Source organism: Pipistrellus hanaki (assembly GCF_964339955.1).
Source record: "Pipistrellus hanaki genome assembly, chromosome: 13".
Taxonomy (NCBI): domain Eukaryota; kingdom Metazoa; phylum Chordata; class Mammalia; order Chiroptera; family Vespertilionidae; genus Pipistrellus; species Pipistrellus hanaki.
In genome coordinates this window covers 26,937,877-26,964,771 of record NC_140515.1, presented here as the reverse complement: position 1 = coordinate 26,964,771, position 26,895 = coordinate 26,937,877, and the positions used below count along the sequence as shown (strand labels likewise).

Below are 26,895 nucleotides of genomic sequence, written 5' to 3'. Positions count from 1 at the left end.
GAAGGAAGGCTTATCCCCCACCCAAAGTTCAGAGAGAGTTCTGGAACAGGAAGCACCATGTCTGCCACTATGTGGGAATCCTGGGCCTTGCTTTCCTGGAGGGTTGCTAATGGCCTCTAACTCTTGTTGTGGGCCTCGGGGTACAGGGCCCCACACTACCCTCTCCTCGCCCTCCAACAGAAACGGAGCCAGGCCAACAATATTTTACTTGTTCCTTTTTATTTGGCGCGGCATCCGGCTTAGGGACCGTGAGGCCTGAAGCAAGGGCTTCTTTAGCTTCACATCCCCCATACCCCCCACCCTCTGATGTGCGCTGATTAGAGGCAGGGTACCCGGAAGGTTCAGCACCTTCATGGGGTATGCTTCCGTCTTGGATCTGTCACAGAGTGTGGCCTTGAAGTCGCCTTTGGCCTTGATACTCCCGTGTGTGCTAGGGAGATTTCCAACTTCAAAGGGTTGAGGCCGCAAGGCACCTCCAGGATAAGGACCGTGAATGCGCTTGGGAGCAACAGCCTCGGTGCAAAAGAGGGGAGAAGGGGGAGAGATGATCAGGAATGTGTCCGGGAAGGAAATTCTGAGGGAAACAAGCCCTCCCCTTGGGGTCCCAGCCAGCCTGGGAGCTAGCTGCCCTCTGCCTGCGCCCTCAAGCCCTGACCCCAGCACTCAGCACTGCCCACCAGGGGAGCGAGTCATGTAGTTTGAGCCCACCTTTCTTGGTTTCAGGATGGCGGGTGCCTGCTTGAGCTCAGGTGATGAGAGGGAAATAAAAATCTTGGCTGTAGGTAGAATCATCAAGGGCTTGCCCGCGGTCAACAGGGCCTTAGAGCCCATCAGCTTGCTGTGCTGCAGTCTCAGGACCCGCCCCTGGGGTTGGAGCACATGGAGAGAAGGCAGCCGCACCATGTTGTGGAGGCTGGGGAAGAGGTAAGGGGCTGTGGGAGCAAGAGGCGCTGTGAAGGCCTGGGAGGGCCCCAGTCTGACCAGCTCCCCCTCAGAGTGCATGTGTAGGGTGGGAGGTGGGGGGAGATGAAGGCTGGGGGCAGATGAAGGCAGACGGAGCCCTCCCAGAGGCCACAGTGTGGAGTCCCAACGGACCTGGGTCTGCATCCCATCTCTGCCCCTTCTGAGCCGTGCCACCTCGGGCAACTTCCTTAAACTTCCTGCTCCCTCAATGGGGATCCCAGCACCAGCCTCGCGAGGTGGTGAGGACTAAAGGAGCCCGTTAGGTAGCAACACAGGGTAAAGGGTTCAGTGCCAGGCAGATGTTCGTTCCTTTCCCCAGAGGCAAAGGCACAGGAGTGGGGCAGGAGAAGCTCGGGTGCTGGGAGAGGTCGACCTGCGATGGAGTTCTGGCATCTTTGAAATAACTGCCTCACAAGGTGACTCTTTCGGAGGGGACAATACTCCCTCGGTTGTATATTTGTAAAAAATACATTGTAAGGGGAGGCTATTACACATTACTGGGTGGCTCTTGGTTGGGGCTCTGGGTTGGGGGGCAAATGCAGGTGGTTAGGAGGGTGGTCAAGAGCAGGAAGAAATTGCCTTGCGATCCTGGGGTGTTTGGGGGGAGTGGTCCTCCCCAGGGTCTGGAGGTTCTTCGGCCTCAATAGCAATCTGTTCAAGGAGTGGGATTGCCTATCCCGACTAGCAAAGGTCACGGTGAAAATGCAGCCCATCCTTGAGCAGGGTGGGTCCCACTTCTGGACACCGGAGTGGACCAGAGCTGGAGCACTCTTTGCCTTGCCCTTCTTCCCCTTCCCAGCAGCGGCTGTGGTGGCCGTGGAGTCGGGTTTCTCGACGGGCCCCAGGCTCCTGGCCCCAGGAACTTTCCTAGGGACGGACATGTGGCTAAGGGTCCCCGAGTCCTTGCCTTCCCCAGAGCCGCGCTGGGTCAGGTGAGGCAGCGCCGTGTGGACCCCTGTCCGCCGGTGACACATCGCCGTGGGCTTCTTGATGGTGGAGCCCTCGACGAGGAGCCGGATACCGATATACTGGGGCACCTCCACGGCGGGCTGTGAGGAAGAGGAGGAGACAAGGCCTACTCGGACAGTGCTGCTGGAATCCAGGGCAGAGATGGATGGAATTCGCTCCTCGGGCACCTATTCAGGAGACATTTCTGGGCTGAGAAGCGGGAAGCCTATCTCTGTCCGAGGCCCTGGAATTAGTAACCCAGAGGGGCGGGGGGGATCTCAGCAACGCCTCCTCTCCACTTCCTTGCCCTCCTAAGCTGCCCTGGCTCCTGCGGGAACATGCATGGCTCTACTCCACAGACCACTGCTGCCGGGAAGCTTCCTGAAAGGAGCTGGCTTCTCTGCAGAGAGAATTTGGAGTTATGACACCCAAACTGGTAAGAGGTTTACACCTCCCCAGAGCCTTACCTGAACCCAAGCTTTGTGGAAGCAGAAACTAAGAGCTTTAAAGAAGGCATTCTGGCCGAAACCAGTTTGACTCAGTGGATAGAGCGTCGGTCTGCGGACTGAAAGGTCCCAGGTTCGATTCCGGTCAGGGGTGTGTACCTTGGTTGCAGGCACATCCCCATTGGGGGTGTGTGCAAGAGGCAGCTGATCGATGTTTCTCATCGATGTTTCTAGCTCTCTATCCCTCTCTCTTCCTCTCTGTAAAAAAAAATCAATAAAATATATTAAAAAAAGAAAAAAGAAAAAGAAGGCATTCTGTGGAGGGAATGAAGTTGCAAATAGGCAGAGGGAGGCAGAGAAATTGCTTCTGTGCAATTTCAGTTCCTATAAAGCCGAGCTGGCCCGGCCAGTGTGGCTCAGTGGTTGAGATCTATGAACCAGGAGATCACAGGCTGATTCCCCGTCAGGGCCCATGGACAGGTTTGCAGGCTCCATCCCCAGTGGGGGGTGTGCAGTAGGCAGCCGAACAATAATTTCTCTCATCACTGATGTTTCTCTCTCTCCCATTCTGAAATTAATAAAAATCATTTATTAAAAAAGAAAGAAAAGCTGAAACCGGTTTGGCTCAGTGGATAGAGCGTCGGCTTGGGGACTGAAGGGTCCCGGGTTCAATTCCGGTCAAGGGCATGTACCTTGGTTGCGGGCATATCCCCAGTAGGGGGTGTGCAAGAGGCAGCTGATCGATGACTCTCTCTCATCGATGTTTCTAACTCTCTATCTCTCTCCCTTCCTCTCTGTACAAAATCAATAAAATACTTAAAAAAAAAAAAAAAGAAAGAAAGAAAGAAAGAAAGAAAGAAAGAAAGAAAAGCCAAGCGTACTGGCTGGGCTCCAGGAGAGCTCCCTGTGTCTTGCTAAGAACCTTTCTCTTAACCCAGAACTAGGCTGAGGTGTTTTCTGTGTCGTCCAAGGATCCTGATTAGAGCCTATCTAAACAGGGTCATTTGCAGCTTGTTCAAAATCCAGGCCTCAGAGCTCCCGGAAAGCTCAGCTGATGAGGAAAAGTTCATCTTGAAAGAGGAATCTCAGTTAATGTAGAAGGAAAGAGAATTAGAAACTTACCATTTTGTAACTAATACAAAAGGCAAGAATTAAAGCTGGATATCAAAACAAGTAGCTGAAAAGGATGACAGGAAAATGAGTCATTTTCACAGGATCAAAGTATCACCTTACAAAGTAACTGATCATCGCAAAGGGGAAGCTACAGCTTACAGCAGAGGTCTGGTAGCCACCACCGTCACCCCACGGTCAGGCTTAGCATCACTAATCGCAAGACACTCGGACACTGTGCCTTGGGACACTGTGTGAAGTATCCAGCATCACCTCTCAGGTGGTCTGGCCAACTTCTAATCTGAACCTCATCAGGCTGTTTGACCTAACTTCTACTTTACAGGACATTCAGATAACAGATGAACAGTTAAAAACCACCCCAAAGAGACAATCAGATAAACCCAGAATGTGGGACAGTTCTACAAAACAATATCCTGGTCCCTTCAAAAGGTCCCAAATGGGGAGGTGGGGGAGCAGTGGAGCTGTTCTAGATTAAAAGAGATTAAAGGCCCTAGCCCATTTGGCCAGTGGATAGAGTGTTGGCTGGTGGATTGAAAGGTCCAGGGTTCGATTCCGGTCAAGGGCACATGCCTGGGTTTCGGGCTTGATCCTCAGTGGGAGGTGTGCAGGAGGCAGCCGGTCAATGATCTCTCATCATTGATGTTTCTATCTCTCCCTCTCCCTTCCTCTCCAAAATTAATATATATAATAATTATATATTTAAATATATTTTTATTGATTTTTTACAGAAAGGAAGCGATAGAGAGTTAGAAAAATCAATGAGAGAAAAACATTAATCGGCTGCCTCCTGCACCCCTCACTGGGGATGTGCCCACAACCAAGGTATGTATCCTTGTCTAGAATCAAACCTGAACCAGAATCGAACTTTCTTTTTTCTTTTCTTTTCTTTTTTTAACATATTTTATTGATTTTTTTTTACAGAGAGGAAGGGAGAGGGATAGAGGGTTAGAAACATCGATGAGAGAGGAACATCGATCAGCTGCCTCCTGCACACCTCCTACTGGGGATGTGCCTGCAACCAAGGTATAGGCCCTTGACCGGAATCGAACCCGGGACCCTTAAGTCCACAGGTTGATGCTCTATCCACTGAGCCAAACCGGTTTTGGCAAAATATGATAGTAGCATCTCCATCTTACAGATGAGGAAGCAGATGTACTAAGTCACTGGGCAGGACCGGGACTTGAACTGGGTCTGTCCACTTGCAGTGTCCTCCGCCGGGCTATGGGGCTAAGGGGAAGGGAGGAAGATTCCCTGGGGTCACGCCTGGGCCGGGACACCTCACCTGCTTGTAGATGAGCTCAAAGGCTCCCGTGTCACAGCTCCGGTCCAGCCGCCGGTCAATGACCACACGCAGGGTGTCGGCTTGCACGCCGGCACAGAGCTGGGCGGTGACGGACGTGGAGGGCGCCATGGTGGGGCTGGCATTGATCTCGATCAACCAGGGTTGGAAGTTTTCGCCAAACACAAAGTCAGCGCCGTAAAGCTCAAAGCTGGCCTTCCGACACTGCACCGTGTCCTGGGAGGTCTGCAGGGCATGGATCACCGCCGCCTTCATGCCAGGCACGATGACGCTGGGCCAGGCGTGGGGCGCCCCCATGTCCTGCAGGTAGGCCTGGAACTTCTGGCTCGGCCACATGTTGTTTGAGGGCAGCATCGGGTGCCGATGGCATGAGTTCTCCAGGTGCTTCTGGATGGAGTTGTTGCACAGGTGCACGGAGCTGGGGCAGAGAACAGAAAGCTGAGCTCTGAGCCTCCCGTCCAAACCTGGGGAGGGCAGGCAGACCCTGGGCCCAGCCCCGACCATTCCACACTGTGGACCATTCAACTTGAGATGGTTTCCTGCTCGGGCCCATAACATTCTTCTAGGGCCAGAACCAATTCTCTCTCTCAGGACGTCTTCTGGGGGCATTGATTTACAGGGAACAGAGTATTAAGTGCTTTGGGCCAGCGTCAGTTAACCCTCCCAGGGCTGGGAGATAAGAAAGTGGGTAAGGGTATGGGCCTTGTAGTCACTAAGGTATGTGCTCAAGTCCTCTCTTCACCACTGACTCGTTGTGAGATGTTTCCTCTCACCCCACACGTTAATGATGCAACTTGCTCTGTTCCTCTCAAATTTCTCCTGACCCCTCTTTACCCTGCTCTCCATTTCTTTTTTTCATATTTAGCCCATTAGATGATTTTACTTATTAGGTTCATTGCTTGTCTGTTTCTCCCATTAGACTGTGAACTCCTGAGAGCGCGCTAGGCTCTTGTTTTGTTCACCACTGTGTCCCAAGCGCCTGGAACGGAGAAGGGCACAGGGTACACACTCAGTAAGAATTGGTGGTGGAAGGATGGTGCGATGGATGGACGGAGGGTCTGCCTGCCTGCGGAGTCTGTGTTTGGAGCCCAGCATTACACGGGAATTGCCTGTTTCTTGCCAGCTTCCCAACTAGACAGGGGGCTCATGGGAGATGGGTGGTGGGCTCACTTGTCCAGGTTCTTCAGGGAGAAGGGCTGCGTGGAAAAGCGGATGTAGCTGTCGTGGTAGAACCACACGGTAAGTGGATTCCAGTCGGTCACCAGGAACCACTGTCTCAGGTCAAACTTGGTGCCAAAGATGAGCAGGGGCCGCTCGATATACTTCTGCACAACCCACTTGCCATCCTTCACCATCATGGGGTTGCCATCCACCAGTTTCAGAATCTCCTCCAGGTGGTCCATGCACATGATGCCTAAGGGGGAAATGGAGTGGTCAGGGACCAGGGCGGGCTCTGGCTGGCAGAAGAGCTGGAGACCATAGAGAGCTCACCATAAGCTCTCAGCCCCACAGAAAAGACAGGGCCAGTGGGTAAGGCTGCCTGCCTCAATCAGAACCCTTTGCCTTTAGGAAAGCTGAAAATCTGCTAAGGGCTTAAATATTTTTTAAAATATATTTTATTGAAAAAAATAAATAAAATATATTTTATTGATTTTTTATAGAGAGGAAGGGAGAGAGCTAGAAACGTCGATATGAGAGTAACATTGACCAGCTGCCTCTTGTACTGGGGATGTGCCCGCAACCAAGGTACATGCCCTTGACAGGAATCGAACCCGGGACCTTTCAGTCTGCAGACCGACGCTCTATCCACTGAGTCAAACCGGCTTTGGCAATGGCTTAAAATTAATTCGTTTCACACTGGTTGGTGTGGCTCAGTTGGTTGGGAGTCATCCCATGCACCAAAAGGTTGCCGGTTTGATTCCCAGCTAGGGCACCTGCCCGGGTTGCAGGCTCGATACCAAATAGGGAGCATGCAGAAGGCAGCCAACTGATGCTTCGCTCTCACATAGATGTTTCTCTCTCTCCCTCTCCTTTCCTCTTCCTCTAAAAACCTGTTCAAGCCGAGGCCGGTTTGGCTCAGTGGTAGAGCATCGGTCTGCGGACTGAAAGGTCCCAGGTTCGATTCCGGTGAAGGGCATGTGCCTTGGTTGCGGGCACATCCCCGGTGGGGGGTGTGCAAGAGGCGGCTGGTTGATGTTTCTCTCTCATCGACGTTTCTAGCTCTTTATCTCTCTCCCTTCCTCTCTGTAAAAAATCAATAAAATATATTTAAAAAAAAAATAAAAACCTGTTCAAGTCAGTTATGTTTGAATGAAAAGGAATATATACATGAATAAAATTTCAGACAACACTGTGCTTTTGGAAAACCATGCACAGCCCTGGGAAATGATGCTCAGTGGTTAGAGCGTCAGCCTGTGCACAGGGAAGGTTGCAGGTTCAAACCCCGGCCCCTATGGGAGCATGGGGAGCATGTATGGGAGGCAACCAATTGATGTGTTTCTTTCTTTCTCTCTCCTTCCTTCTCCTTCCCTTCCACTGTCTCTAATAAAAAAATAAAATAAAATAAATAAAAAAATAAAAAAGAACCAATGGAAAAATATCCTCGGGTGAGGATTAACAAAAAATAAATATACACACACACACACTATGTGCATATATGACTTTGATTAGTTTTTTCAATATAATTAACAATATAGCCGAAACTGGTTTGGCTCAATGGATAGAGCGTCAGCCTGTGGACTCAAGGTCCCGGGTTCGATTCCCATCAAGGGCTTGGTTGTGGGCACATTCCCAGTGGGGGGTGTGCAGGAGGCAGCTGATCGATGTTCCTCTCTCATTGATGTTTCTAGCTTTCTATCCCTCTCCCTTCCTCTCTGTAAAAAAATCAATAAAATATGTTTAGAAAAAAACACACAATATAAAATGAAAAACAAAGTAGACAGTACAAAAGGGTATACAATTAAGAACACATCTCCTTCCCCAGAGGCAGCCAACTGCAGCTGTCAGGTCCTATGGGTATCCTTCCAGGTGTGGGAAAGTCTAACTAGTATGTGTGCCTCAGTTTCATGGGATTCTATACATTTAAATATGTTATGGATATATAATAGTGCTCGGCACATGGTGAGCTCTCGGTAAATGTTGACTCATACCGTTATTATCAGTCACTTGTGGAATGAATTTCTAGCCCTCGATTTGCTGGTGCCAAGCTATGTGCATTTTTTAATTTTATATTGCCCAAGATGTTACACTGATCTGCACTCCAAGCAAGAGAGTATGACACTGTATTTGCCTGCATCCTACCTAACATTTGTTTTTGCCATTCTCCTGGGTAGAAAAACTGTATCTTATGTTAATTGTATCTGTTTTATAACTAGCGAAGTATCTTAGCTTATAAGGCATCATTTTAATGCCGATAAATATCAGAACTGCATTTGCAAACCACACACACGTACACACACTCACAAATCAATCCCATTCTTCATTGTTAGGCCCCCGAACAGCCTGATCTCCTGCCAAGGACACAGAATAATTTGTGACTGGTTCCCAATCTATTGTAGATCCTTTCTCAAATGGCTAGACTTATAACCAAGATTCCCCCAAACACGATGCTCTGTGTAAAAAAAGATTAATAGGGATCACCATAGTGGGGAGGTAGAGACTGAGAGGAATTATGGGCGTGGTCTCTTGGGTGCAAATGTTTCTCCTTTTCTACCTTCCTTTCTAATCTTTCTTTCTTCCTTTCTTTCAGAGAGGGAAGACAGAAGAAAGAGAAACATCATTTTGTTTTTCCACTTATTTATGTATTCATTGATTTTAAAAAATATATATCTTATTGCCCTGACCAGTTTGGCTCAGTGGATAGAGCATTGGCCTGCAGACTGAAGGGTCCCAGGTTCAATTCCAGTCAAGGGCATCTACCTCAGTTGTGGGCACATCCCTAGTGGGGGGTGTGCAGGAGGCAGCTGATTGATGTTTCTTACTCTCTGTCGCTCTCCCTTCCTCTCTGTAAAAAAATCAATAAAATATATTTGAAAGTATATATACATATATATTTTTATTGATTTTAGAGAGGAAGGGAGAGGGAGAGAGAGATAGAAACATCAATGATGAGAATTATTGACCGGCTGCCTCCCACTGGGGACCAAACCAGCAATCCAGGCATGTGCCCTTGGCTGCAATTGAACCCGGACCCTTCAGTCCACAGGCCGATGCTCTATCCACTGAGCAAAACCAGCTAGGGCTGTATTCATTGATTGATTCTTTTATGTGCCCTGATGGAGGAATCGGACCCAAAACCTTGGCATATAGGGATGACACTCTAACCAACTGAGCTACCTGGCCAGGAACAGGTAATGTTTTATTTCGTGATCTGGGTGCTCTTTCCTCAACTGCAACAATTCATTGACTTGTATACTCACAATGTGAGCCCTTTTCAATGAGGCATGTCATATATATACATTTCAATTAAGTTTTTCTAAAAATGGAGAATTTTTAAATTTGGAGCTAGGTACATGGGGATTCATTGTGTTATTCTTGCTAGTTGGTATCTTTTAAAAGTACCCATAACAATAAGCTAAATTTAAGAGAAAGGCAGATTTAGGTGTTCTGAAATAGGGTGATCTCCAAGATCTACTATTAAGAAGAAATATGCAAAGAATAAATGAGTAATACTAATTCGTATTGAAAAATATGGAAAAATGAATAGTATGTTTTTGTTTAAAATAAAAGAAATCTCTCTCTCCAAATGGAAAGAGGAAGTATAGGGGGGAAAAAACACATCAAAAGGTTAACAGTAGTTTTCTCAGTGTAATCAAGGGTAGCTTTTGATTTTGTCTTTCTACTTTACTGTATTGTCTAATTTCTTAAATATAAAAACAGGTATTTTCATACTTAGAAAAAAACAACAAAACTATTTCCAGGGTAGAAAAAGAAAGACCACAGTGCTGGTTGAAGTGACATTCCCATGAGTGCGCCCCACAGTTTGGAGCTGTAACAGCTTCACTTGGACGTGAACGAATTCATCCGCGGGCAGTATTTGGAGGGATCTGCCAAAAGTCTGTTTTCTACATCCCCGAAGCGAGTCCTTAACCGGTGTTTAAAGGCTGGGCAAAGGCACAACCCCAAGTGCTGGCTCTCCTGTTCAGATTCCATTCACAGGGGCCTGAGCAGCCAGAATAATAGCTAAACATAACAGCACTTACATAGCAGTTACTGTGTAAACTCACAGGATCTAAGTACTTTACACATATTATACTTATCTAATCCTCTCGGGAAGGCATTATTGACTTCATTTTACCAATGATGAAAATGAGGCACGAGAGGTTAACTAACCTGACCAAAACTTTACAAAGAGCAGGAGGTAGAGCTGGGGTTTGAACCCAGGCATTCCGGCTCCTAGAATCCATACCCTTAACCACTATGCTATATACCTTACAAGGGTGGTCAGATCCAAAAGCCCTTAGATGACAAGCACCTGCACATGAGTATCACCAGACCTACCTAAAGCATCATCCCAACTCTGAGGGCAGGAGAGGAGAAGATGCATCGTCACAGCAACCAGCCTCTGTGGGATGATTACTCTGTGCCAAGCACCAGGCTGAGCCTTAGATGCACTTCATAGGAAGACTCATCCTCTCTCATGGATGAGGGGACTGAGGTTCAGAGAGGTGATGTAACTTGCTCAAGGTCACACCGCACACTGATAGCAGAGCTGGGATTCACATAGAGGCAGCCTGACTCCAATAGAGCCTGCACTATTGACAGCCTGGCCTCTAGACCAGCGGTCGCCAGCCGGTGCTCTGTGGGGTCCGAAAGGCTGGCGACCGTAGCTCCAGAGGCTGAGGCAGGCTGCAGGTGCTGGTGCGGGAAGCAGGGGCCGGCACCCACCTCGGCCGCGGGACTTGGCTCCTGGCTTCACGATCCAGACGTTGCGATCTCCTTCCATGTCCATCTGGGGCACCAAGGCCCGCAGCCGCTGCAGGATGTCCTCACAGCGCTGGATCTGAGCGCTCAGGTGCCTGAGCTCGGCCCCATCGCTGTTGGGGAGAGAATGGGTCTTGGGCAGGGCTGGGCCCAGGGGCAGCCTGGTGGACAAGGCAAAGGGAGACACAAGCTCCCCTGGCCATGGTCCTACCAGTCTTGGCCGTGCCCTTCCCTCCCTAAAGATCCAGATAGGTCTCTCCCAAACCTCCACACCCACCTTCAAGCTGCCCCCCCACACACACGTTCTCATCTCCCCAGGGCATCATCCCAGACTGCTGGAAATGGGAAAAGGCACCACTCACTACACCCCACACCCACTCCAAAAACGCCATTTTCTGCCACCTCCCTTTCCGTTACATGGAAGTTGCCTTTGGCAGAATATAATCATATGGCTTTTAATGGTGAGGGGCCACTTTGAGCCAGACTTCGTGGCGAAGGGCTTTACATACATTATCACTAATCCTCTCCATGGCCCTGCCAGGAAGGTAACACTGGTCTCATTTCAGAGCAGTGTAAACTGAAGCCTGGAGAGTTAAGAGACTTGCCCAAGGTCACACGTTGATTTTTAGTGGCTGAGCCAGGACACAAACACCATCCTGCCTGATTCCTCCATCACAGGTGCTTTTGAGGGTTCATTCCCCTTCTCACCTGGACCTAACACTGGTTGATAGGTGAATCCCTTCCTGGCCCAATTCTTTCCAAGCACATCTGTATCACACATCTCCTCGCTCTACTTCTCTTCTCTTCCTATCACCTACCCGCTGACATCTACACTCATTGGTTACCTCTGTCTCCCCTCAATGGCATGTAAGCTCCCTAAGAGCAAGGACATTTATGTAGCTGTTATTCTCAGTTGCATTCCCATCTCCAAGCAGTATACCGGCACTCCCTACAAGTTTGCTAAATGAATGAATGGTTGGATAAGCAAGTACTTTGGCAGGAGCTTGCCTCCGTAACTAGTCTGCACCGGCTGGGGTTCACGGACAGAGAGAGACCCTGTTCCCTACAGCAGCAGCCGCCAACTGGTGGTCTGTGGATCACTGGTCGTCTGTGAGGTCTGAAAGGTTGGCAAACGCTACCTGACAGGACACAAAATGTCCTGAAATAAACCAAGTCACAAAATACCCCAGCCGGGACCGGTTTGGCTCAGTGGATAGAGTGTCGGCCTGCGGGCTGGGGGGTCCCAGGTTCGATTCCAGTCAAGGGCATGTACCTTGGTTGCGGGCACATCCCCAGTAGGGGTGGTGCAAGAGGCAGCTGTTTCTCATCAATGTTTCTGACTCTATCCCTCTCTCTTCCTCTCTGTAAAAAATCAATACAATATATTTTTTAAAAATACTCCAGATGGCTGCCTGGCAACTCTCCCATTTCTCCTCCTCTGAGTAGGAGGAAGAAACCTCCTTTAACCCCTTGGCCTCTTGCATGTCTCCAGCCGTGGAGACCTTATCTTTCCACAGGGAGGCAGCAGCAACCCCGGGGCGGAGCCGGGGCCAGGGGCAGCCTGATGGAAAGGGCACAGCAGGGCCTCTCAGTCACATCGAAGTCCTGACCCCTCCGCTTCTAGAAGGTCTGCTGGAACTTTCCCATGGGCCGTCTCACAGTAAATCTGTGCTGTGGCCCAGAAAACTGTCACATGAGAAGGGCAGGGGCTCGTGTAATTTGAAAAAAGTATGTTCAACACGACAATATGATTTTATATTTAGTAAAAAGAAAACAACCAGTGTGTTTGTGGAAAGTCAACCTTAATAAAAGCCTGGCTGCTGAGTCATGGATTTGTTTTAAAAATTAAGAAACACAGCCGAGGCCGCTTTGGCTCAGTGAATAGAGCGTCGGCCTGTGGACTGAAAGGTCCCAGGTTCGATTCTGGTCGAGGGCATGTACCTTGGTTGCAGGCACATCCCCAGTAGGGGGTGTGCAGGAGGCAGCTGGTCGATGTTTCTCTCTCATCGACGTTTCTAGCTCTCTGTCCCTCTCAATTCCTCTCTGTGTAAAATCAATAAAATATATATATTTAAAAATAATTAATTAATTAATTAAGAAACAGACAAGCCGAAACCGGTTTGGCTCAGTGGATAGAGCGTCGGCCTGCAGACTGAAAGGTTCCGGGTTCGATTCCGGTCAAGGACATGTACATTGGTTGCGGACACATCCCCAGTAGGGGGTGTGCAGGAGACAGGTGATTGATGTCTCTCTCTCATCGATGTTTCTAGCTCTCTATCCCTCTCCCTTCCTCTCTGTAAAAAATCAATAAAGTATATTTAAAAAAAAATAAAAATAAAAAGTGTTTCTAAAAAAAAAAGAAAGAAAGAAACACAGACAACAGCATGGTGATTACTAGAGGAAAAGGGGGCTAGGGGTGATTGAAGAGATAAGGGGGAGGGGGCAAGTTGAGAAACGTAACAGTTAATGTTGAATGAATTAATGAATGCTAACTATCTGTACTGAACAATTCAACACTATGTTATACGATGCAATATTTCATGAAATTCTGACTTTTGAGAGGTTCCTTCAGTCCTCTTACAACCTGTCCTATACCTGGAAATAAATAAGGTTCAAATTATTTTCATGTAATGTTCTAACGCAGGCTCAGTAATTCTTAGTTTAAGAAGGGTGACTTTACATGTTCTGGTAGCTAAGATGGAAGTATAGGGTCAATTTCATTTTCTGACATTCAAGGAAGATACAAATGAATTATTTACCAATGATGTGGGTTTGCCCAGTATGTCATTTATTTAAAGTTCATTTATTAGTTCTTCACTCTCCTCTATCAAATCATCCTTTTCTATTAGCCCCACCCCAGCCGAGGCCCTCAGCACTCCCATTTGAGTCTGTGTTCCTTGAGGGAAGGGACTATGTGTCATTTCTGGAGCCTGGCACAATACTTGGCACACAAGCTGGGTGTTCTCCTGCCCTGAGGAGCTTCTCCCTCCTGCATCTCCTGCACTCAGCCACTGATTGGAATCTCCCTACAACAGCTCCCGTGTCATCTCCACACTCCTTTCCTCTGCTCAAGAACCCTTTTCCACCCTGGCCGGTGCCTCAGTGGTTAGAGCATCGGCCCAAACACTGAAGGGTCTCGGGATTGATTCCTGGTCAAGGGCACACACAGATGCAGAAGGCAACCAATCGATGTATTTCTCTCTTCTCCTCCTTCCCTTCCTTCCACTTTCTCTAAAAAAATAAAGATAAAAAAATAAATAAAAAAAAGGGGGGAAATCAATGGAAAAAATATCCTTGGGTAAGGATTAACAACAACTACTACAAAAAGAACTCTTTCCCAAAGTGGGTTCTGAAAACCCCTCAGGACGCTTGGGGAGGAGGGGGAAGAATGCCACTAGGGTCATATAAGTAAGAATATAGAGTAAACCCTTAACATTGTCGATAAATTCTGCAACTAAGTGAAACGGCATGCAACAAAACAATTTTACCATAGGCTAATTGATATAAACAAAAGTTAAGTTTTATAGCATCTCATCATCATTATAACAAAACAGTTATTTGAGGACCTGCTGTATTGCATTCTCTCTCTCTCTCTCTCCCCCTCCTCCCCACCCCCTGAGGTATATACACTAATATATTCTGAAAGGCCCTGCACCAAGGAAACCTGTTTTAATGAACTCTGTTTAACCCAATGTTTTCCAAATACCAGTATGATTAACCACAAAAGCCCTCCCTTCCTCCCCCCACCCCAACAAAATAAATTCACATTCTTTAGAATTAGCATCCCATGTAACACACTTTCAGAAACGCTGGTCTCTAGGACAAAATCTAAATGACTAAGTAGATTCTTGTTTTGTGAGTGAATACTGAGTCTACACTGAGCACAGGATACAAATTATCCTGTTGAATCCTACCTTTTGAGGAAGATATTATCCTAACTACTTTGTATTTGAGAAAAAGCTCAAAAAGACTAGTGACATTCCCAAGGTCACAGAGCTAGGACTGGAAGTGAGGCTGACCTGATAGCACAGGCCACGATCTTGGTGACTGTGCTAGGCCAAGATCCAGGAAGAATGCTTTGCACCCTACCATGGAGGGAGTGGGAGACCTTAAAAGTTCTTGAGCAGGAAAATACAGGGGGAACAAAAGAGGGAGGCTGAGGGAGGAGGTGCAGGTCTACACTACAAAGAGAGGGTTTGGCTGAAACCGATTTGGCTGTGGATAGAGGGTCAGCCTGAGGACTGAAAGGTCCCAGGTTCGATTCTGGTCAAGGGCATATACCTTGGTTGCGGGCACATCCCCAGTAGGGGACGTACAAGAGGCAGCTGATCGATGACTCTCTCTCATCGATGTTTCTGACTATCCCTCTCTCTTCCTCTCTGTAAAAAATCAATAAAATATATATATTTTTTTTTAAAAAGAGAGAGGGTTTGTCTCTGACTGAGCATTAGCTTAGAACATGGAGGCCCCCTGCAGGAGGGGCACCTGGCCACGCCCCACGCCCTGGTGCAGGGTACTCACTGGACCACCTGGTAGTAGCGCCGTAGGAAGAGGGACCGGCTCTCAGGGCTGAGGGACAGCGGGGCCTCCGGGTCCCGGTCAATGTCCAGGTGGGCCAGGTTGTTCAGGTGCTCCTCGCAGGCGCACAGAGCCTCGTCCACAAACTCTGGGGTCACCGTCACTGGGTTTTTCTCCTGTTTCTTGTGCTGCTCGTCTGCTGCAGAGGGAGGGAGGGAGGGGCCTGTCACTCTCTGACAGGTAACCTGACACATGCCATGGCATCCACGGCTCCAACACCTGTCACTTACTGGGAAACTCATCCTAAATACACCTGAGGCCCAGCACACACCTACATCTCTTCCTGCAATGGGACATGCTACTTACCTGAGGCTTTATGCTAAATTCACCCGAGACCCTAGTGCTCACCCTAGTTCCCCACGGCCCCAGGACCTGTCACTCACTTGAGGGTCCACCTTAACAGTGCCCAAGGGCCTCTCAGCACCTATAGCTCCAAACACATGTAGCCTCTGCTTGTGGGACCTCTGACACACCTGTGGCCCTTTGTGCCCCTGATCCTGGCATACAACAGTCTTCTCTGCACCTGACACACCTAGGGAGCTGCAATGGGAAGGCCTCCCTCTGGAAGAGACAGGGATTTCCCATCTCCCAGCAGACCTGCCTCTTATGTCCCTGAATCCTTGGCTGATAGGTCCTGGATTACAGTATGGGATAGGAGCTAAGTCCAGAGAGAGAAAGGCAAGTAATAGGTTGAGCCAGCATGGAATGTGACACCCTCTCTGTCCCCCTCCACAAGGTACTAGGGGTCCTCAGACCATATGAAAAATCTACAGTTTCACTGTCCTCTTAGTCTGTCATTGCTAGAGAGCTGGCCACATGCCAGGCCCATGGGAGGGCTGAATGAGGCAGTGGATCAATTAACAAATGGATAGGAAGAGGGGTGGGTATGGGTTGGGACAGAAGAATGGATGAGTGATGGATTGGAGCGCACACAGATGATGGATAGGATGGAAAAGCAGGTGGATAGATGGGAAGAACAGGTAGGAAGGTGGAGGAGTGGAGAGATGGGTAGGAAATGTGTTGCTGAGAAGGTAGGTGAATGAGTAGATCAATAGTGTGGGGATAGATGGAGAGATGGATGGATGAATGGCTGCATTGGTAGGTGAATGTGAGATCGGTGGGTGTGTGGGTGAGCAGGTAGATAGATGAGTAGATGGATGGAAGGATGGGTGGTGGGTAGATGTATGGATGGGTTGGTGGGAAAGGGTAGTGGATGGGCAGATGGATGTGGATAATTAGGTAATTTATATAGATAATGTGTGGATGAACAATGAGTTGATGGGTGGGTGTATGGGAGGATAAATGGGTGAGGGAGAAGAGGGAATCACACAGTATTCACCTGGGGCCTCTTCCTCTTTTGCGTGGGTAGAGCATGACTTCCATTCGGACTTTACCACCAGCTTGAGAACGTTGCGGGCAGCTGTCAACCAGAAGTCCTCTGCGCCCAGGGCAGGAGATACTCCGCTCAGCCCGAGGCTCCAGGCCTATTCTGGTTCTGGAACCTGATCATAACCTGCCCCATTTTGGATCCAAAACCTGACTACCTTCTGACTCTAGAACCTGGCTCGTATTTCAACTATAGAACCACACCCAGAATCTGACCTGACTTGGCCCACATTCTGCCTTAAGAATCTTACCTATGCCCAGTCAGCATGGCTCACTGGTTGAGCATAGACCTATGAATCATGGGGTCATAGTTTTATTCTGGTCAGGGCAAATGCCAGAGTTGCAAGCTCAATCTCTTATGGGGCATGCAGGATGAAGTTGATCAATGATTCTCTCTCATCGTTGATATTTCTCTCTCTCTCTCTCTCCCCCCCCCTTCCTCTCTGAAATCAATAATGGATATAGATATAGCTATATAGATATATACGAAGAATCTAAAAAAAAGAAGATTCTCATCCAGACCTGTTGTTCAATTTTTCTCTTCTGTTCCTGATAGATTCTTGATACTTATTCTAGTCTGAGAACCAAACCTTGGTCTGGAGACTAACTTAAACCTACCATCAACTTATCTACTCTGACCTGAATTTACAACATGTTCTGGAGTTGGAAACTATTCTGCCTTAGAAGTCCAAAGTCTTTTCTGGATTAAGAACCCAGTCTAGCCAGTAGAATTTCACACAGGCTTGGAACCCAAACTCAGCCCATGGATCAACTTTTAGAACCTGCTCTAGAATATAAGCTAAGCTAACTGAGATCTTCGGAAGGTCTGGGCTTACCAAGCCAGGAGGCTCACTAAGGGAGGCACCTTAGGGAAAGATAAGGATTAGGGATGGAGAAGGAATTCTGTTGGGGTGGGCAAGAGAATGAAGAGAGAAGCCCTTTGCTCTCTAACACCAGCCAGGGCTTTAGCCTTCATCCTCAGCTGGACGGGTCCAGGCACAGGGCTGGGCATCTCCTTACCTATGAAGGCCTTTTTGTCTTCCACAGCCCCCAGGTGGTAGCAGCGTGGGAAGAAGGAGTCAGCATCAGCCTTGTCAAACCATGGCAAATTCCGGAGATTGAGACATAGACCCACCTATGGAATTAGCTGATGAGGGGGCAGGGTGGGACTTGCCCAGAGAACCTCACAGGAGCTCCCATCCTCGGCACATGCCCAAACAGTTCAGGCAGACTCTACCTGGACATTCTCAGAGCCTCTGCCCACTTGCTAGGCCTGATTCACTCATATCTCCATATAGTTGCCCACACAGTCCCTCTGCTGAGAATGCCCCACATCCCTCTGACCCACCCTTCCACATGCTTCCTCTAGGAATCCTTCCCAATCCACACCAAAAATACACTAACAGGTCCCAATTACAAAGACTTCATTCTTGTCACAATCCTAGAAGCTAGTATTACTGGTATTCTCATTTAAAGATGAGGAAACTGAGGCTCAGAGAGGTGAAGTCACTTGTTAATAAACCCAGGTGAGATAGAATGGATTCATCAGCCAGATATCCTCTGCTAAGGAGATAAGGGCCTCTTGCTCAGTCCTTGGACTTGGTATTTGTTCTGGCTCCAGATCCCATTTGAATCCTATTTTAATCAATGTCTACATGTGCCAGACATGCCGCAGAGTTTGGATTTGAACTCAGGACTGTCCATCTCCAAATTCCACTGAATTGTATACCAAGTTTCTCCTGAAAACTCTCTCTTACTGACAAGGAGAGCAGGGAACTGGGGTGCTAGCCCAAGGGCTGGGGGCGGGGGGGTTGGAAACTGTAATGCCTGCTGTCCTGGCGAGCCCACCTTTGTGGTAAAGGAGCCAGCCCGGGCATAGTGGTTTATCATCTGCTCCTTGGAGAGGAAGCGGCAGTCCAGCACATCCCGCCGAGTGGTCCAGATGAAGTAGGGTATCTCATTCCGAACCATGCGGGACTGGGGAGAGAAGACATGGGAGGCGGGTGTGGGCAGCACAAGGCCTGAGGAGGCTTCTCCCTGCCCTGTAGGGCAGGGTGAGTGAGTGGAGAGGATACTTCCAAGGTGGCCTCTAGCTCACATACCATCTTTGTGTAAATTAAAAAAGAACAGCCAAAACCGGTCTGGCTCAGTGGATAGAACGTTGGCCTGCGGACTGAAAGGTCCCAGATTTGATTCCGGTCAGGGGCATGTACTTTGGTTGCGGGCACATCCCCAGTGTGTGTGTGTGTGTGTGTGTGTGTGTGTGTGTGTGTGTTTGGCAGCTGATTGATGTTTCTCTCTCATCGATGTTTCTAACTCTCGATCTCTCTCCCTTCCTTTCTGTAAAAAATCAATTAAAAAAATATATATATATATATTTAAAAAGAACAGCTCTTCCACCAGGGCACAAACTTGGTGAGCAGGGAGCAGACAGGCTTGCAAATTCTGTGGCCAAGTACCTCTAGGCAGTGACTAAGCCATACAGCTGAACACCATGCCTTGTTCTGGCCCGTGGCCATCATGGATTGCTCAGAGACGGGACAGTGACTCTAAGTGGATGGGCACATAGCATGTGACAAAGGCTCTCCATCTCTCTATCTTTCCTACAACTCTGAGAGGTAGGGTTATTAATAAGCAATAAGACCACATGCTAGACCATGTTCTCAGTACTTTCCATGTCCTCTCATTTAATCCTCACCAGACCCCTATGAGGCAGATGTTACTGTGGTCCCCATGTCACAAATGAGGGAGCTGAGGCACAGGAAGAGTAAGGGACTTGTCCAAGGGCTTCCAGGGTTGAGCCATATGAAACTGAGAAAACTCAACCTCTCCTGACATACAAAAATGGCAATTTGGTATAGTTCAACTTAGTAAGTGGTGGTGGAAAGACTCGAAGCCGAATGTCCTCACCTCCACACACAAATCTTCCACACCATTATACCAGCCTCTTTCCAAGCTTTTTTAATTTTTTAAAAAATTAAATTATTATCTTTGTACATATCTTTCCAAGCTTTTTAAGCCATTTCTTCCAGCCTTGGATTGCCAAGGGCAGAGGAAAGAGATGAACTATGTGGCTTTTATTTGGAAGGGGGAATTCTAGACATGGAGTTTGTGCCAACTTCTGATACAATTTTAGCTGAGTTCTGATCCCAGGCTAGCCTTGTCTGAGCACCACTGTGTCCCTCACGACTCTGCTGGCCCATCCAAACTTTAGAGAAGTTTTATTGCATATGGGGAAACTGAGGCTCAGAGAAGGAAAGGACTTGTCTGAGGTCATCCAGCTGGACTCTAATGCTCTCCCTCCAACTAAGCAGACCCCTGCCAGCCCCTTAGCCCTCACCATCACAGCATGTGTACCATCTAGGTCATCCAATTCCGGTGCATCATCGTTGAAGGGTTGTGATTGCTGGAACTCCTCATCCTCATCTTGATCATCTGCAAATGCAGAGAGAGCCCAGGCCTGGTGAGGCCCCTGTCCCTGCCCCATAGGCCCATGCCAAAGCCTCAACAGTGGATGCCAAAGGAAAGCCACTGAGAGAGGCAGCTTGTGGAAATGGAGGGAACTGCTCACCATCCTCAGTGATGTCGCCATCACCCATTGCTGAGCTAGTCAGACGCTTTTGGGATGACAGTAGGTTGGTGCCTGATGAATGGACCATCTTCTTCTCCACCCAGCCCCTGCGGCGCAAGAGGCACCGGATCACCGGGTAGTGGCCTTGGATCATAAAGATCTTCTTCTGCTGTAAGGTGACAGAGGGATTCTTGCTCAGTAAGTACTGCCTATGTGCCAGACATAGGGAATGGTGAACCAGAACTTTGTTATTCTAGTAGAGGAGACAGATTATAAATACGGTTGTATCAGAAGCTGGCATAATTTTGACTACAATATTATGATAATAGTTGATATTTATTGAATACCTATATATGTGTGTGTGTGTGTGTGTGTGTGTGTGTGTGTATGCCTGAGCAACTGTGGCAACCCAATGGATGAGAACAGGTTGTGTGGGGCAGCCAGGTTGGCAGGGGGGTTAGTGAGGGACGACCAAATGACTGAACAGCAGGCTGTGTGGGGCAACCAGGTCAGCATGGGAGGGATAGTTGGGGGCAATCAGACTGACTGGAGGGGGGCGGGGGAGAACAGTTGGGGGGCAATCAGTTCAGCAGGCAGATGCAGTTAGGGGTGATCAGACCAGCAGGGGGTCAGTTAGGGACAACCAGGCCGGCAGGGGGGACAGTAGGGAGCAATCAGGCCAGCAGGCTGAGGAGGTTACAGGTGATCAGGCTGGCAGGGGGGGCAGTTAGGGGAGATCAGGCAGGAAGACAGGTAAGCAGTTAGGAGCCAGTGGTTCAGGATTGTGAGAGGGTGCAGGCTGGGCTGAGGGGACCCTCCCCCACGAAATTCGTGCACGGGGTCTCTGTTAAAAATACATGTTATTGTTAGTAATATATATAATCAGTTTTAACTGATTATGAAACAGAGGCATAGAGAGGTTGAATAGCTTGGCCACACAGTAATTAAATGAAAAAGTAGGAATTTAAATCCAGGCTGGCTGACTCCAAAAACTGGATACTTAATGGGGATCCAGAGAAACTAGAAATACAAAGTCAGGGATATGGAGAAGGAGTCACAGATTAAAAGCTGGACAAATGGCAATTCGGACAAAGGGAAAAGCATGTACAAAGGTCTGAGGCTGGAGGGAGGTCTAGAGGGATTGGGAGGGGGCCAGGGTTAGAGTGGAAATGAGGGGAGAGCTCCTGCAGGCCTTGGAAACGGTCTCGAATTTTGTATCAACAGCAAAGCACTAAAGGCTAAGCGAGGGCATGCTGAGACGGGAGGCTTTCAAAGGTTGGCTAGCTGCTGTCTGGAGACCAGATGGAGGAGACAAGGGTGGGAGTAGGGAGGTCCATTATCAGGCTGTTGAGGTTTGTGTAGGAGAGAAATCACAGTAACTAGAATGAGGGTGGCTACAATGGAGAAGGGAAGGTAATAGAATTGGGATTTGTTCTGGGAATATACGTGACTGGTTTTGCTGATGGGAATAGATGTGTGGGTGAGTGGACAGAAAGATCAGTTTTCTGGCTTGAGCAACTAGGAGATGGGGAAGACCAGAGACTAATGACGACTGGGTATCAAGAGCACGGTTTGGGATATGGATACGATAGTAAGTTCTCTGGATGGAGATGTCAAGTAAGCGGCAGGTGTACAGGTAGAGCATAGGCTGGGCAGGAAAGGGCATGCAGGGGGCACAGCACTCTGTCTGGACCCACAGCCAAGGAGATGGGTGTGGGGAGGGGTCCAGGGAACCACTAAAGTCCCAGGGACCTTCAAAGCAGCAGCCAGGGAGGGAGGAAGGAAAGCCTGGGTGTGAGCAGAGAGCCAAGAGGAAAGGGTGTGTGGGGCGGCGGTGCAGTGACACAGGGTGCCCAACCAAGACCGGGACAGAAAAGGGGCTGCTCCTGGGACTTCCCTAGTGACTTTGACTAGGTTCTCCGAAGGAAGTGGAAAAGGTTGCAGAAACATGCCAAAACCGGTTTGGCTCAGTGGTAGAGTGTCGGTCTTCGGACTGAAAGGTCCCAGGTTCGATTCCAGTCAAGGGCATGTACATTGGTTGCGGGCACATCCCCGGTAGGGGTTGTGCAAGAGGCAGCTGGTCAATGTTTCTCTCTCATCGATGTTTCTAGCTCTCTATCGCTCTCTCCTCCTCTCTGTAAAAAATTAATAAAATATAAATAAAAAGAAGGAAAAAAAAAGGTTGCAGAAACAGAGAGGTAGGAGTTGAGGGACGAATCCTGGGTAAAGTAGACAAGTCTGCTAAATGAAGGGGTATCAAAAATAGGGAGGGCCTTGCTGAAACTGGTTTTGCTCAGTGGATAGAGCCTCGGCCTGAGGACTGAAAGGTCACAGATTCGATTCCAATCAAGGGCATGTACCTTGGATGCAGGCACATCCCCAGTAGGGGGTGTGCTGGAGGCAGCTGATCAATGTTTCTAACTATCTCCCTTCCTCTCTGTAAAAAAATCAATAAAATATATTTTTTCAAAAAAAAGAAAAATAGAAAGGGTCCTAGCTGGTTTGGCTCAGTGGATAGAATGTCCGACTGTGGACTGAAGGGTCCCGGGTTTGATTCAGGTCAAGAGCACATGCCCGGGTTGTGGGTTGTGGGCTCCATCCCCAAGAGGCATGCGGGAGGCAGCCAATGATTCTGTCATTAATGTTTCTTTCTCTCTCTCCCTTCCTCTCCAAAATCAATAAAAATACTTAAAAAAAAAGTTTTTAATAGGGAGGTATTTGCAGGTGCGGGCTAGAAGGGGTCAAGGGAGGACAAAGAGGGCATCTGTAATACTTCCAACAATAAAGATAAACTTAAAAAAAAATAGGGAGGTATTTGAAGATGGGTGTGGAATCAAGGAGTTTGTTTTTTAAGGATGGAATGCATTAGCTCAGGGGGGCAGACTGTGCCATTCTAGCACCCTCCCTCCTTCCCTAAGCCCCCTCTGACCTTGACAGCTCTCTCCACATGGATCTTGGCATTTCTGAGCCGGCCCATGTGCGGAGACTCCTTGGACACTCCCTGCCAGAGGACCAGGGAACCTGCGGAGAGAGGAGGAGTGGGGCTCAGCCAAGCATCTCTCCTGGCCACCGATGCCCATGCCCCTGCTCCTTCTCTTCCTCTACCCTTCTCTATCCGGGAGCCAACCCTCTATCGCTCTTCTCCCGACCCTCATTCCCTCCACCCAGTCTTCTCTCCCCCGTCAGTCACTACCGCCTCGGGCCAGGGTGGGCTGACCCCGATGGGCCTCACCGTCCTGCAGCGGGGCATCAAGGGCCGGGGTGTGCGGGGGCCCGAGGGGGCGCAGAGCTGCGGCGTCCTGGGCGGGAGGGCCGCGGGCGAGCGACTGGATGGCGCGGCTGCCAGCCAGGCTTTTGCCCCCAGCGCGAGCCCGGCTGGACCGGGCGGAGGCGGGTCTGGGCCATGGCTGCTTCTTTGGAGGCAGAAACTCCGGGAGGCGTGCCCAGGACCACGGGACGGGGTAACTAGGGCGCGGTTCGGGCGGCTGCGGCGGCCATTTGCAGACCCAGCCGCCCTCCAGGCGGCACCAGGCGGAGGAGCACGGGCGTCGGACGCTCAGCTCCCCGGCGCTCCGGACCAGCGCCGCCCGCGGACCCTGCATGCACCTCACCGCGCTCCCGCGCCCTCCCGCAGCCCCACATTCCGAGGCTCCGCCCTGTTTATTGTCGCCTTGGAAACCATTGATTGCCACAATCGAGCCGCGATTGGCTGGTTCCAGCAGGTGAACTCTTTTGAGTTTCACCTGCCCCGCTCTCTTGATGAGCCAAAGCACTGATGGCGGAAGCGCGCAGCACCGGGTTGCCAATTACTATCCGTGCCAAGTTTCTCACTGAGCACTTCCTGGGGCTTCAGTCATACCACAGTATTTATAGAGGACCACGTGCTAGGCAGTGGGCTAGGTGATCCCTGACCTTATGAAGTTTATAGAACCCAGTGGAGAGGAAACAAAAAGTAAGCAAGAAAGGTATAGAACAGCTCTAAGTACGGTAAGGACAATGAGCTAAAGTCAGGAAAGTGGCATAGTTTGGGTAAGGCAGTCAAGGGTGTTCTCTGAAGAGTTGACACTGAAGCCAAAGCTTTACAGAATGCAAAGGTCAGGAGTTGGCCAGGGAAGAGGGGAGAAAGAGCATTCCAGGGAGAGGCAAGTCTCAGCAACAGCCCTGAGGAGGGTAAGAACCTTTCTGGGGAACTAAAAGGCAGCCAATGTGGCTAGAGCCTGGTGAGGTGGGATTGCATCTGCAGGGCCTGACAGGTGGGGCTAGGAACAGGTCCTTGGGGACAGATGTGAAAGACCTAAATGCAGGAAACAATGATCAAGTATAGAACACCCCCTCCCCCGGCCCCATAACATGGAGATACAAAAACAGATCATCGTTGTCAAATGCAGAAAAAAATGTAACTGAATTTATGCACAGCTCTCAAGACAAGACTAAGCAACCTTTTTGGAGGTGGTGACAAAGTAGTATCTTCAAATCACAGGTGAGATAAATAAGACTCCAAGATGTTACATAATTCGCCTCATCACACAGAGCCAGCACTGGAACCCAGATCTGACTCCAAGGCCCCATGTTTAAACATAAACACTATTAACATGAGCCCATGTTACTATTATTCAAAGGGTTGTCTACTGGTGATGGAAATATGGGTAATTTGAGAGGCAAACTAGCAGTGCCCATTTAAGTAAACCACAGGGAAGAGTACCCAGGTCCAAAAAGTCAGCTTTGTGTTGTCTCTGGCTACATCTGCCCATTCAGTGAAGGTGGGTCCTCCACCTACATGTCCAGCCAACCCCAACCACTCAGATCACTCTTCCCAATCCCCCATTGGCTGGTGACTGGGCTTCCCAAAAGACATGTCCCCAGGACAGGGCCAGCTTAGTGGAAATCACCCAGTCTGTTCTCATCAGGGGTTTGATTTTAGGGGTTCCAGATCAGAGATGGATCCATGACGAGAATTCTGGCTGGCTCACCCAGGCAATGCCGTCCTGTAAGTGCTGGGTAAGCAGCTGCCATACCTATAGTGGCTATCTTCACTGTGAGCACCTTTAACATTCACTGCAAAGCTAGAACACAGCCTTGTGCCCCAGAGGAGGGCACACCTCATTCTGCAAGGCGGGAGGAAGAGGTCACAGAGGTAAGTCATAAAGGGGATGATAGCTCTCCAAGTTGCCCCCCGCCTCAGCCCTTCCTCCCTTTATCATCACCTTGTCCTCTACTTCAAGAGAACTGTTGGCCATCTAGAACTCTTTTGAAAGCTCAAAGACCTACCCTTGACACTCTTCCTGATATCCTTCTCCATAAATATATGTCCTGTGGGCCCCAAGACTTACACTAGTGAATATGAAACACTTCTGCACATCTATTTACACACCTGGCTTTTACTAGTCCCCCAAATCTCTCCAAGGCAGGGATGTCATCGCCCATGCCTAGCATGATGGAAGTTACCAGCTTTATCAGCTTGCATAGTGGGCTGGTGGAAAGATCAGCTATTGTTTTTTTAGTACTGGTACAGCAGGTACTATGTGAGATGGTTTACATTAATTATCTCTACTTGATAATTTACTCAAATTCAGCAGCAAGAGTTGGGACTCATGCCAGGCTGGTATAGCTCAGCGGTTGAGCGCCAAGCCAGGAACCAAGAGGCCCCCATTTCGGTTTCCAGTCAGGGCACATGCCCATGTTGCAGGCTCCATCCCCTGTGTGGGGGAGGGGCGTGCAGGATGCAGCTGATTGATGTTTCTCTCTCGTGGATGCTCCTAACAATCTCATTTCCTAATAAAATCAATAAAACATATTTAAGAGTTGGGACTCAAATACAAGCATTCCTGTTTGAGGTTTCTCCAAGTCCAGCACTGTCCAAACAGAGCTTTCTGTGATCATGGAAATGTTCTACATATGTACCATCTGACATGATAGGCATCAGTCACTGGTAGCTTTTGAGCACTTGTAATGTTGTTGGTGGGACCACGTGAGTAAATCTTAAACCTTATTTAGTTTGAGTAATTTAAATGTAAATAACCACACATTGCTACAGAGTACTGTCTTAGCATTGGTAGAGGCAGAAGTCTTGAATTTGAAGTCTACCCTCTTGCTCACTGGCTAAATTTGGGGCAAGCTGCTGTATCTCATGGAACCTGTTTCCTTAGCCATAAAATGGGAAAGCTGTCTCTACGAGGTTGGCTTTTAGCCCAAATGAGCTCATTAGGCAAAAAAGGAACAAAGCGCCGAAGCCGGTTTGGCTCAGTGGTAGAGCGTCGGTCTGCGGACTGAAAGGTCCCAGGTTTGATTCCGGTCAAGGGCATGTACTGTGGTTGCGGGCACATCCCCGGTGGGGGGTGTGCAAGAGGCAGCTGGTCGATGTTTCTCTCTCATCGACGTTTCTAGCTCTCTATCTCTCTCCCTTCCTCTCTGTAAAAAAATCAATAAAATATATTAAAAAAAAAAAAAAAGGACCAAAGCTCTTGATAGGTAGAGGTAAGTTTTTAAAATGGGTGGTGCCTAGACTGCAACGGAAGTCTCTGGATTAGGGCCCTAGGCAGGGATGTCAGGAACCATCATAAGACTGCCTCTGGTTGTGACCCCACACCCAAGTACCAGTCACATGGTCTTAGGAAAGAAAAAGCCCCACCTCCTCACTTTTCACATATGCA

The 26,895-nt window shown here is 48.9% G+C and overlaps 1 protein-coding gene across 4 annotated transcripts; it reads right to left on the bottom strand.

Moving 5' to 3' along the window:
• Positions 1-200: 200 nt before the first annotated feature.
• TTLL3 (tubulin tyrosine ligase like 3) lies at positions 201-26,808 on the bottom strand. 4 transcript variants are annotated; one of them, XM_084901937.1, is made up of 14 exons: positions 23,478-26,808; positions 23,175-23,266; positions 20,246-20,414; positions 20,015-20,109; positions 18,523-18,651; positions 17,695-17,809; positions 16,628-16,726; positions 15,232-15,427; positions 10,675-10,823; positions 5,959-6,202; positions 4,771-5,206; positions 1,580-2,012; positions 709-932; positions 201-513 (listed from the first exon to the last, which is right to left on the bottom strand). In XM_084901937.1, the coding sequence occupies exons 1-14, from the start codon at positions 23,845-23,847 to the stop codon at positions 205-207; spliced, it is 3,060 nt and encodes a 1,019-aa protein (XP_084758063.1). In that variant the 5' UTR covers positions 23,848-26,808; the 3' UTR covers positions 201-204. The 4 variants fall into 4 exon arrangements, with proteins under 4 accessions (XP_084758063.1, XP_084758060.1, XP_084758062.1 ...); XM_084901934.1 differs by lacking the exons at positions 201-513; positions 709-932 and having other exon boundaries at positions 1,113-2,099; XM_084901936.1 differs by lacking the exons at positions 201-513; positions 709-932 and having other exon boundaries at positions 1,113-2,099; positions 15,232-15,424.
• Between the last annotated feature and the right edge of the window lie 87 nt (positions 26,809-26,895).